Source organism: Hyperolius riggenbachi, chromosome 5, assembly GCF_040937935.1.
Source record: "Hyperolius riggenbachi isolate aHypRig1 chromosome 5, aHypRig1.pri, whole genome shotgun sequence".
Classification (NCBI taxonomy): domain Eukaryota; kingdom Metazoa; phylum Chordata; class Amphibia; order Anura; family Hyperoliidae; genus Hyperolius; species Hyperolius riggenbachi.
In genome coordinates this window covers 401,080,457-401,093,685 of record NC_090650.1, presented here as the reverse complement: position 1 = coordinate 401,093,685, position 13,229 = coordinate 401,080,457, and the positions used below count along the sequence as shown (strand labels likewise).

Genomic DNA, 13,229 nt, shown 5'->3' with positions numbered 1-13,229 from the left:
CAGACCCCCTAAAAGATTTCCAAGAAGAGCTTGTCGTCAGTAATCTGCTCGGGCCGTACTGCACCTGCATGAGTGCGGCCACACCTTCACAGTAAAATGCTCATGCATGATTGGCTCCATGCTACTGCTTGGGTGGGTGCAGCATGGTGGCTCTTAGGGCCTCGGCAAGCTGCAACAGAAGCGAGGAGGACCCTGGAAGCATCCATACAAACCAGAGGCTGCCCTCTTCTATGGTATTTCCTTTTTGACCCAAGCTTCAGGACCGGTGGCCACAAAGGAGCGGTGCGGACAACGCACAGAGGTATGTGGATCCAGCTTGGTCCAAAGAAATCAAAATAGAGGTATGCTGTACACATTTTTTCAGCGATTTATACTGACAGTGATTCCTTATATATGTAACATTTGAAACACCAAAAACTCTGTTCAATGTTTGCAATTTATTTTCTTCTCAAAGTTTAGAAGTTGCGAAATCTTTCCGGTAGTCTGAGATGACACTGGTGAGAAGGAATAAGATATCCTTACATCTGGGAACAGGAAGACCATATCTCTGTTCTTTAATGGAGATGAAAGAACAACACTGCCGTAGTGACATGTCAACAAGGCCTCGGTACCAGAGACTCCATAATGGCTGCATTAGAGCTCCAGGGAACTGTGTCACCGCCATAGCCTACTGTGGGGAAGGAGATTTGATGATGAGCTTTGTATAGAGTAATTCTGATAGAAAGGAATAGAGCTTTCTGTCCCCATATCTGCCCCAGTACCAGTGTGCACAGGGATCTTAGTTTTGCATAATACGTTACACGGCCATGACTAGGCCTGTACGATTTTAGGAAAACATTGAATTGCACGATTTCTGTCAGAAATTGCGATTTCGATTCAATTCACGATTTTCAATACACAACGATGGATCAGCACACTGATGGTGAGTATGAGTTCCCCCAGTATAGGTAGCCACATATAGGTGCCCCCAGTATAGTTTAGCCAGCTATAGGTGCCACAGGACAGGTTAGGCAGTGTGTAGGGGCCACAGGACAGGTTAGGCAGCGTGTAGGGGGCCAAAGGACAGGTTAGGCAGCGTGTAGGGACCACAAGGCAGGTTAGGCAGCGTGTAGGGCCACAGGACAGGTTAGGCAGCGTGTAGGGGCCACAGGACAGGTTAGGCAGCGTGTAGGGGCCACAGGACAGGTTAGGCAGCGTGTAGGGGGCACAGGACAGGTTAGGCAGCGTGTAGGGGCCACAGGACAGGTTAGGCAGCGTGTAGGGGCCACAGGACAGGTTAGGCAGCGTGTAGGGGGCACAGGACAGGTTAGGCAGCGTGTAGGGGCACAGGACAGGTTAGGCAGCGTGTAGGGGCCACAGGACAGGTTAGGCAGCGTGTAGGGGGCCAAAGGACAGGTTAGGCAGTGTGTAGGGGGCACAGGACAGGTTAGGCAGTGTGTAGGGGGCTCAGCACAGGACAGGTTAGGCAGCATGTAGGGGGCACAGGACAGGTTAGGCAGTGTGTAGGGATCACAAGGCAGGTTAGGCAGCGTGTAGGGCCACAGGACAGGTTAGGCAGCGTGTAGGGGGCACAGGACAGGTTAGGCAGCGTGTAGGGCCACAGGACAGGTTAGGCAGTGTTTAGGGGCCACAGGACAGGTTAGGCAGCGTGTAGGGGGCCAAAGGACAGGTTAGGCAGCGTGTAGGGGCCACAGGACAGGTTAGGCAGCGTGTAGGGGCCACAGGACAGGTTAGGCAGCGTGTAGGGGCCACAGGACAGGTTAGGCAGCGTGTAGGGGCCACAGGACAGGTTAGGCAGCGTGTAGGGGCACAGGACAGGTTAGGCAGCGTGTAGGGGCCACAGGACAGGTTAGGCAGCGTGTAGGGGCCACAGGACAAGTTAGCTGTAATTTTACTTTTTGGCCACAAGATGTCCTCACGCATAACTTCCTTATGCGTAGTATTACTGGAAGTAATGCGTAGATGTGTAAGTATCGGGTTTTATGAATGAAGGCGCCTTCTCATAGAAGGCGGTGTTCATTCACAGGAGGACTTTTAGATTAGTATTATTATTTTATTGTATTTATATAGCGCCAACATATTACGCAGCGCTGCACAATAGATAGATAGGGTCACAACAAAACAAGATCGTGCAAATTATTTGATAATACATTGTCATAGGTCAAAATAGAGATTGTTCTAGTCCACAAAAGGGGTGATTGTCAGTAAGATTGCATAATCAAGCTGGAAACACTAAGGGAGAGGGCCCTGCCAGAGGCTTACAATCTAAAGGGTGGGGGTGGAGACAATAGGTGCATCTGTTGAGAGGGTGTCTAACAGAAAATATTATGGTGCTGGTGTAGGGGGGTATGCGAGCATGAAAGGGTGAGTCTTGAGAGCTTGTGTGAAGGTATTAAAGGTGGGGGAGAGTCTGGTGGCTGGAGGGAGTGAGTTCCAGAGAGTAGGGGCAGCCCTGGTGAAGTCCTGCAATTGTTCATGTTTGTTTTTATTTGGTGGAGTGGCTTGTGGGCTGTGCAGTTCAGATTCAAAGGCAGAGATGATCTAGTTAGACAGCAATAGTATTCAGCAATACAAGTAAATCACAACAAAGATAATGTTATCTTGATGTGGTGCTTATTTCTGCTGAATTACTGTTGAATTCGGGTAAATTCGTTTTTTCGCCCTTTGAAAGCTGCCCTTAGAAAGCGAACCTATTTGTCGGCGAACCGACAAAAGAATGAGCTCTCCTTAGATACACAGAGCTAATCAAGAAGGCCTGGTCAGCTGGCAGACAATGCTAATTAATAGAGGTGAGCTTGTCTCCTGCAAGTTCAAACAGATCTGTATGTGATACAGGCTTTGATGGAAATTGCAGGCCAGCCACCAGGAAGTAAAGTGTGATCAAACAAAGCCAGAATTCAATAGCAATTACAATAATGTCTGTAATGTTACTCAGGTGCTAACACTATTACATAGGAAGCTCAAGAAAGCAAAAGTGATCAAATACAAAAGATGGAAATTATTAGACATACACAGGCAATTCAGGATGAGATTAAGCGTGTGGTTGCAGATTTCAGTGCAGTTCAGATTCAAAGATGGAAATTATTAGACATACCTGTTGAGAAAGGATGAAGATGATCAGGGAAAAATCAGGGAAATTGCAGATTGGGTTTCCATTCATTGATCTCCCGGCTAACGATCGGCGGCAGCAGCGCGCACCGGGGGGGGGGGGGGTGTTGGGCGAGCAGAAGTGCACACCCCTGCAAGAAGATATGGGGGGCGTAGTTACTCGTCAAGGGGAAGTGATTAAAGGGAGCGTGAGGTGAGCGACATATGGAGGCATAATTATTTCAGAACAATAACCCGCTCCCATGAAATAGCAAGGAACAGGTCATCTCCCAGTAATGGTCTTTGGTTCCGGACCTGCGCAGTGGATGGTATGTCAATCATACAAGCCAATAGAAAGCTCATAATGTGATTGACACCTATCATCCACCCACAGCCCACCTACAGTGGAATGTGACTAATTTACACTTGTTAAGCTGGAGAGTTTTATGTATACAGTGTAAGTTGTATCCTTAGTTTTATAGGTTCCTGATACTTGGTGTAGCTTACCTCTGTTTATAGCTTGCTTATGTTTATTGATGCTTCCATAGCGTATCTCAGCTTATTTGTACTTGCTTATGATTGCAATCATAGCTTCCATTACTTTGCCGCTACTTCAAGATATACAATCATATGCCTATTTCCCTATTTGCTGTAACTGAGATGGCTGCTGAAAAAACACCTTGTATCACTGATTGAAGCAATAAATTCCTTAAAGAGGAGCTGTCAGCCATGCTATCTCAGAAAAAAACACATATATAAGTAGATAAATACTTGCTCTACTTGCATAACATATATATTGCACTATCCACATTTTTATATTAGTGAAAAAGGAAAAATCCTTCTTATGATTTTCCATTTTGTCTGTGTCTATCTTGAAGCCAATCCTTACATAATTTCCTCCCTTTCTCTAGCTATGTATGCTTTGCCCGCCCTCCTTCCAGTCTTCAGACACTACCACCCAGGTCTGCAGTAGAAATTGCATGGTCTCAGCATGAGAAATATTGGCCAATCAGAGAGGAACAGAGGTGTGAGAGGGGGAATCAGGAGGGAAAGAGGCTTTAGCCAATCAGGCTGCATTAGTTATGTCTGAGGGGAAAGTAAGCAAAGAAAGGAAGCAAAAAAAGAAAACCCAGCATGCCCTGCAACTTCTTTATGCGGCAGACGTACCAAATAAGAGCCAGGGAAACTGGGGAGTGATGTTTTATGGAGAAGAAAAGTAAGCGTGATTTTTAACTTTTGGATTGCCCGGTTAGCACCTTTATTACTTGTTTGCCAGATAAAAATAATGAATTGATTTTATGCCTAACAGTTGCACTTTAACTGCTCCGAGCATCTTAGAGGAACTCCAGTGAAAATAATGTAATAAAAAAAGTGCTTTATTTTTACAATAATTATGTATAAATGATTTAGTCAGTGTTTTCCCATTGTATAATCTTTTAAATCCCTGATTTACATTCTGACATTTATTACATGGCGACATTTTTACTGCTGGCAGGTGATGTAGCTGCTGCTGCTTGCTTTTTTGGCAGTAGGAAACAGCTGTAAACAGCTATTTCCCACAATGCAACAAGGTTCCCAGACAGGAAACTGCCAGGAGTACGTACTCAAGAGTTTCTTGTGGGAGGGGTTTCACCACAATATCAGCCATACAGCGCCCCCTGATGGTCTGTTTGTGAAAAGGAATAGATTTCTCATGTAAAAGGGGGTATCCGCTACTGATTGGGATAAAGTTCAATTCTTGGTCGGAGTTTCTCTTCAAGGTTTGTATAGATGTGCTGAAAGCTGTGTGAGTTTCCGACTGATAAAGACTAGGTTTGATCATTGGTGCCAAATAGTATTTACAAGATGGGCAAACAAAAATATAGAATACTTTCCTAAGGAGAGCGAAGCCTCTCTCTCCTTTATTGAGGCTTCCCTCACTGCCGTCCCTTTTCCCGTTGCTTCTTGCAGACCCTCCAGCTGATCGGGGCCACGCTCCTCTTCTGGCACGGACGCGCCTGCGCAATAGCATGGAGCCGCTTGTGCACAAGTCGCTCTGGCTTACTGCTCAGGTGTGCAGTAAGAGAAGCAAGGCCCCTATCAGATTACCAACAAGCCCTTGTAGCTATTCTGCGCTCTGCGACGGGGGACCAGAGGATGGTGTGGGAAGCTTTTATATGATCCAGAGGCTTCTCTCTCTCCTTAGGTAAGTATGATTTTGTACCTGAGCTTCATCTTGGGTACACCTTAAAGGACTTACGAGGCCAAAATGGCTAAAAAAGCCTGTGGGGTCGCGATCAGCACGGGGGGGGGGCGATCTCAGGAAGGGGACCCGGCGGAGCTGCTTCCTTTTCACAGGCGCGGACGGCGTCCTCCGTGCATTTAAACATCTTGCAGGTACTTGGCTTTTTTTGCCATTTTGGCCTCGTAAGTCCTTTAAACACACAATGGGGTGGACTCACAACAGGCTGTGCGGAAAAATTAAAATCTGGCCTTGCCGGGAAAATACCGCATTCGGTAATTTAGACTTTAATGTGCTAATTCATGAAAATTTTCACAGTTGCAGAAGGAGTCCGGTAATTTACCGAAGCAACAGCAGAAGAGTATGAGTTGTCGGTGTTGTTCCATTTGCTGTTCTCCGTGCAGAAACAGCATTACAATAGAGGCATCCTGACATCCCTTCGAATGTGTATGTTTTGTTATACTGCCGCTGCTCACTGCTGAGATAAACTTGCAGGAGATGTTACACATGCCCTGCTTAGATGATTTCCCCAGTAGCATATCCGCATTTTCAAACAGAATTTAAGGGGTTAAATGCCAAGGGAGGCAGGGGAAACCTCTTTTGTTCCGTAATCCCTCTGCTCGTTGCCTAAGGGGTAGGAATGCTGGTCCTGCGGAAAAGCCTCCGGGTCCAATCAGATACGATCACAGGGTTCTGTTATGAGACAGGAGCTCTTTCTATTGGCTCCCTGCTCCTGTCAATCATAGCTCACTTGAAGCTTCTTCTTCAGAGTCACGGCTCCCTGCCCAGTCTCGCATCAAACATGACGGTAATTTTCCTGTGCTTTACCGCATGTTCTAGCTTTTATGTATTTCCATTTACTGACATGGTAATTACCGCACAAGTCGCTAATTTACCTCACTGCTTGGGACTTTCAGCTTTTCATGCGTTAACAGCTTTTACGTATTGGCATTTTCCTAAGTGCTCGGTAAAGTCAGCTGTTTTCTGCATTACTGCATGCTCTATGAATCGACCTCCATGCCTCACCCTGCATGTGTCAGCTCTGGAGTAGATTTTTTTTAAACTAATGTATTGGCTGAGCCATGCTACCTTTACTGGAGGTATTTAAAGCAAACCTGAAGTGAAAGTAAACTTGTGAGATAATGAATTCTATGTGTACTACAGCTAAGAAATAGAACGTTAGTGGCAAAGAAAAGAGTCTCATATTGTTTCCAGTACAGGAAGAGTTTAGAAACCTCCGTTATCTATGCAAAAGAGCTTCTCTGAGCTCTCTGACCCAACTTGGTTCAAATACAGTCCTGTTTTCTGAAGCACTTAAACAACCAAGAAAGTGAGAGACAGGTTGAGATAAGGTTTTACTGCAGAGAAGTTCAAAGGGTCATGAACTCTGCTTTGTTTTATACTTTAAAATACAGAGTGTGGTTTGTAAACTGTAAATAGGACAGACTGATTCAATTTTATATTAAAAAAACAAAAAAACAAAAAAAGGTACCGTATATTCCGGCGTAAAAGACGACCCCCCAACTTTTCCAGTAAAAATATAGAGTTTGGGATATACTCGCCGTATAAGACTACCCCCCTTCCAATGCACACCAATTAAAAATAAAAAAAAATATACTGGTGCTATGTATGAACAGATACTGGTGCTGTACTGTATTTGGTACCCCGTATATAACCGTATATAGGAGATTGACTGGTTGGATTGGTCAACTCTCCCTAAGTGGATTGGTCAGCCCTCCTTGTCTACCTGTTTATCAGAGCGGTATGGAAGAATAGATCGTGCTGTGCCCATAAAACACGCCTCTTTCACCCTTCTGGCCCGCCCTTGTATCCTATTTACCTCCTTCTCTGCCTCTCCGATCTCACACATGTGCGCCTGCGCTGCTTCACTACAGTCCTCAGCAACGAGATCTGAGAGTCGGTAACAGGATAGGGCGTACCACCCGGCATCAATGACATCCAGCGTATAAGACCACCCCTGACTTTTCAGATGATTTTCAAGGGTTAAAAAGTAGTCTAAAGGTGGCCATACACTGGCCCGATTTGCGGCAGTTTCGACAGCAGATTCGATCACTGGGATCGAATCTGCTGCCAATCGTTCGCGCAACACGCACCCGCCGATCCGATTTCCTCCCGAAATCGGATCGGTCCGTCGATCGCGCCGTGCGGGAAATTACCCTCGATCGCCCGCGGGTAGGGAGCGCGTCGCTAGCGGCGGCCGATCCGATCAGGTATACATTACCTGAGGCTGGCTCCCGGGCATCCCGTCCGTCACTGCTCCCGTCATGGCGCCTCCGGCATCCTCGTATAACTTCCGCTGTCATGCCAGTGACAGCGGAAGTACAACTAGAGGGCGCTCTATTTGAACTTCCGCTGTCACTGGTGTGATAGCGTAAGTTCTATGCGGATGCCGGAGCCGGAGGTGCCACATGACGGGGACATCACGCCCGGGAGCCAGCCTCAGGTAATGTATACCGGCGGGGGGAGCGGCGGCAGCACCACCACAACAGATTGTGATCGGTTTCAGGCTGAAATCGATTCACAATCTGTTTGCAGGAAAGGCAGCCATACGATCCCTCTCTGATCAGATTCGATCAGATAGGGATCTGTCAGCTGGTCGATCTGATGGCACATCGACCAGTGTATGGCTGCCTTTATACTCCAGAATATACAGATAACTGAAAATAATTTTGCTACTTATGTTCTATTCATTATCCGTACTACACATACACTTCATAATCTCATAACTTTTTTTCTTCTCTTATAGGTTTGCTTTAAATTGCATGTCCTCATTCTTTATTCAGCTCATTACTGTATGAACTAGTCATGTTCGTGTCATCTGCTGGTCTAGAGCCCCTCTTTAATGCCCTCTCTGTGTCTGGATTGTCTTGCAGCACCCTTGTATGTCTGGCAGCAGACCGCTGACGACGTGACGCTCACATTCGCCATCCCTGAGGGAGCCACCAAAAAGGACATTCGGATCCATTTCTCCCCCACCCAAATCAGCATCTCATTAAATGAGCAGCCACCGTTCCTGAAAGGGCCTCTGCACTCCCTCATTGATCATGAAAGCAGCACTTGGGTCCTGAAAGATGAAAGAAGGTAATGGAGAGAACAAGAGAGCTTAAAGCGGCGGTGCGCTGGATATTGCCGAGTACATCATTACTGTACGTTATGTGCCATGAATAGTCTGATTGCCCCCCTCCTCTATACACAGGCCCGTCGTCTGGCGGTCTTCAATGATTTTTGTAATGAAAGAGAAATTTGCAGAAGCATCAAAACAAAATCCGCCCTCCACTTTTTTTTTTTTTTTTCTGTATTTTAGTTTTTTTTGTCCTCTATGTTGTGGTAAGCTGGGTACAGTTAGCAGGTTTACTCTGCCCCAGTCTTTCTCAACCTATCTGATTATTAAAAAATAAACAACAAAAAAAGATCCTGTGCTTAAAGTGAACCTCCAGACTAAAAATCTACTCAGCAGCACTGAAAAGGCTTGGTGTTTCTTTAACAGGTTCACAGCATCAGAACTTTGTTTTTCATACCCAAGCTTAATTTTTAGCTGCTTAGAAGCTAAGCTCCGCCCCATCAAAGAAAACTGCCCGGGAATTTTTCCCCTGATGCTGTGCAAAGCATGATGGGATTTCTGATGATCTCGTTGCCTAGCATCTGGGATTGGTGATCAGGACACAGGACAGTTGGAACTGTGTCTCATGCTCCCTGTCACCTCCGATCAAACAAAAAGATGGCTGCCCCATTAAATTACAAACCTCTGCCTGTTCTTTTCAAACAGGGTGGGTAAGAGATTATATTACCTATTTATTTTAATTAACATAACTAATGTAACTTAATGACAGTATGTCTGTTTGGGCTGAAGTTCCTATTTAAAGTTCTACCTGAGACAAATAAAATAAAACACTTATACATACCTGGGGCTTCCTCCAGCCCCCTTCAGGCTGATTGGTGCTTCACAGTCTTCCCGGGCCGCCTGGATCCTCCAGTAGGCAGTGCAGTATTCCTGCCGGTCGGCGCAGTCCGGTCGCGCATGCTTCCCCCTCGCGCTCCTGTGCCCGGGAACATTTTGCGCCTGCACATTAGTACTGTGCAGGCGTACAACTTTCCCGGTGACAGGAGCACGATAGGGTGCATGTCCAGACCGTGCATGTGCAGTAGGTCCCGACTGGCGGCATTACCCGGCCGCCTATTAGAAGATCCAGGCGGCGTGGAAGGCGGCGAGGGAGTGATCAGCCTGAAGGGGGCAAGAGGAAGCCCCAGGTATGTATCATTTTTTTATTTTACTTCTCTCCGGTTTCCTTTAAAGAGAACCCGGTGCAAATGCTAACAAAAAAAGATAGATTGGCTATGAAGAGGCTTCCTGTGTCCTCTTAGAGACCACAGCTGCCAGGGACCCTCTGGAAGTCAGCGACTGCACACTTCGCAATGGCGTACATAGGGTATTTGACACCCAGTGCCGATCAAGCAACATGAATGAACTACACGGCAAATATCAATCATTTCTTGATCTATCTTCTATTTTTTAACTTCTTACTTTGCAATGTATTCATTTATTTGTTGGCGCTAGTCTGGTTTAGGGGACCTAGCAGGAAATCTCATAGTAAATAGTTCTTTAATCACAGCACCCTCTACAGCACTAAGCATCGTGATTGGCCAAATACTGTGGGCGTAGTTTATTATAACCTATCTGAAACTTAGACGTTTGAAAGGGTGCCACCCACCCAATCACGTTAGAGGACTTTCCCTATGAGGTTTTCTGCTGGGTCCCCAAAACTAGGTTAGAGCCTATTTTTTTGCAACCTACTATAATCTTTCAGTAAACACAAAGAGGTAAAGAGTCAACCAGATCTAGATAAAACTAGGCTTACAACACCAAAAACATTAATGATTGAGGTGGCTTACCTCAGTAACTTCAATCTTGTAAGACAAAATGTTTATTCAGCATAGGCAACATGTTTCGTGTTTCTAAGCCCACTTCCTCAGGCCAATACAAGTGCCAAAAAGGGAAAATAGCCAGCAGCATTGAGCAACTTTTTACCCCTTTCTACGTACTACAACCCCACCGTACTGAGGTTGGAAGGGTCCTCCCCAACCATCTCCGTTGTCTCTGTGTCTTTTTTCCTATGGGGTCTAGGCACTTCTCTCCTTTCATCTTTCAGTAGAGTTCCTCTGAGGTATTTGCTACAGCCAACCAGGATGTCCGTTTCTCTCTGCTGGTGTCTCATGCCAGCACGATTGGAAGCATCTGATTGGTCAGCTGGGTAGCATTTTCTTCCTACACAACTATAAATGAGGCCTGGTGTCCATATAGCACATCATGTTCACCATGTATTGCTGGAAAATGTCTCATTGTCCCTCTGCTTGCGTCATACCTGACCCTGTAATTTCTTCCTAAACATACTGATGTATAGATAAGAGTGGTGGTACAATGTTCTCATAATGTCTACATTACCGGTGTTGTGCTTGTGATAGTAGCGTGACGCAGCAGTCATGTAATGTTCTATCACCAGCTCATTGTGTTGGAGAACGGTGGGACCGCGGTTCCCGTGTTTCGTAATCATAGAGGAAGATCATTACCAGCAGTGGGCAGAACTGGGAAAATGACAGGGCTACAGGAAACGCAAGGTACTGATTTCCCCTGTGCTATTACCAATATTGCGTTATGAAAGCTATATGCTCATCTGTTGTATAGTGAGGCAGCAGCTGGATGCTCTATACATCGATGTTCCTCCACCGCAGAGCTTTGTTGAAGAGGATGACAAGCTCCTGGCTGTATGTCTTACCTAAAGCTTCCCACATACTAGGAAATTGTTTGTGAATTGTAAAGAGAACCTGCACCGAGTAAAATTATTGCAAATTAGCACATGATGTACCTGCAAATGAATATTACTTACAGTGGGATGTGAAAGTTTGGGCAGCCATGTTAATCGTCATGATTTTCCTGTATAAATCGCTGGTTGTTACGATAAAAAAATGTCAGTTAAATATATCATATAGGAGACACACACAGTGATATTTGAGAAGTGAAATGAAGTTTATTGACTTTACAGAAAGTGCACAATAATTATTTAAACACAATTAGGTAGGTGCATAAACTTGGGCACTGTTGTTATTTTATTGATTCCAAAACCTTTAGAACGAATTATTGGAACTTAAATTGGCTTGGTAAACTCAGTGACCCCTGACCTACATACACAGGTGGATCCAATTATGAGAGAGAGTATTTAAGGGTGTCAATTGTAAGTTTCCCTCCTCTTTTCATTTTCTCTGAAGAGTAGCAACATGGGTGTCTCAAAACAACTCGCAAATGACCTGAAGACAAAGATTGTTCATCATCATGGTTTAGGGGAAGGATACAGAAAGCTGTCTGAGAGATTTCAGATGTCTGTTTCCACAGTTAGGAACATATTGAGGAAATGGAAAACCACAGGCTCAGTTCAAGTTAAGGTTCAAAGTGGCAGAACAAGAAAAATCTCGGATAAACAGAAGCGACGAATGGTGAGAACAGTCAGTCAACCTACAGACCAGCACCAAAGACCTACAACATCATTTTGCTGCAGATGGAGTCAATGTGCATCGTTCAACCATTCGGCGCACTTTACACAAGGAGATGCTGTATGCGAGAGTGATGCAGAGGAAGCCTTTTCTCTACCCACAGCACAAACCGAGCCGCTTGAGGCACATTTGGACAAGCCAGCTTCATTTTGGAGTAAGGTGCTGTGGACTGATGAAACTAAAATTGAGTTATTTAAGCATAACAAGGGGCTTTATGCATGGAGGAAAAAGAATACAGCATTTCAAGAAAAACACCTGCTACCTACAGTAAAATATGGTGGTGGTTCCATCATGCTGTGGGGCTGTGTGGCCAGTGCAGGGTCTGGGAATCTTGTCAAAGTTGAGGGACGCATGGATTCCACTCAGTATCAGCAGATTCTGGAGACCAATGTCCAGGAATCAGTGACAAAGCTGAAGCTGCGCCGGGTCTGGATCTTTCAACAAGAAAACGACCCTAAACACTGCTCAAAATCCACTAAGGCATCCATGCAGAGGAACAAATACAGCGTTCTGAAATGGCCATCTCAGTCCCCAGACCTGAATATAACTGAAAATCTGTGGTGTGAGATAAAGAGAGCTGTCCATGCTCAGAAGCCATCAAACCTGAATGAACTAGAGATGTTTTGTAAAGAGGAATGCTCCAAAATACCTTCAACCAGAATCCAGATTCTCATTGGAACCCACAGGAAGCGTTTCAAGGCTGTAATTTCTGCAAAAAGAGGATCTACTAATTATTGGTTTCATTTCTCTTTTTTGGTGCCCAAATTTATGTACCTGCCTAATTTTGTTCAAACAATTATTGTACACTTTCTGTAAATCTAATAACCTTCATTTCACTTCTCAAATTTCTTTGTGTGTGTCTCCTATAATGTGATATATTTAACTGACATTTTTTATCGTAACAACCAACGACTTATACAGAAAAATCATGACGATTAACAAGGTTGCCCAAACTTTCGCGTCCCACTGTGCCTGGCCGTCAGTTCCTCTCAGAAGCTCACCATTCTCTTCTTACAGCGATTCCTTCTAGTTCTGACAAGATTTTGTCCGAACTGAAATATATCAGTTGCTGTCAGTTATTATAACTGAAAGGACAGCTGGTGTGCAAGGTAATGTCTGTGTTTCCCTATGGCTCACATGGGCGATATTACAGTTTCAGTGTGCTGACCAGGAAGCTGTTAGGGGTCATCGCCATTTTTAAAATGGAGGACGGAGAATTCAATCGATCACAGTGGACACACAGAACACAGGAGAGGAGAAAGAGATAGTGACTACACTAGAGACAGTGTAGACTACACTGGAGGAAAGTATGACAGGTGTATTTTGATTTTAATTTTTCTTTTCAGGATTGCTTTTA

At 45.1% G+C, this 13,229-nt stretch overlaps 1 protein-coding gene across 1 annotated transcript in view; it reads left to right on the top strand.

Moving 5' to 3' along the window:
- The window catches only part of NUDCD1 (NudC domain containing 1), a 164,855-nt gene that overhangs the window by 110,598 nt on the left and 41,028 nt on the right, over positions 1-13,229 (top strand). Inside the window, exon 6 of the mRNA XM_068237918.1 lies at positions 8,203-8,410. Coding sequence (XP_068094019.1) covers positions 8,203-8,410 — 208 coding nt within the window. The remainder of the gene's footprint in view (positions 1-8,202; positions 8,411-13,229) is intronic.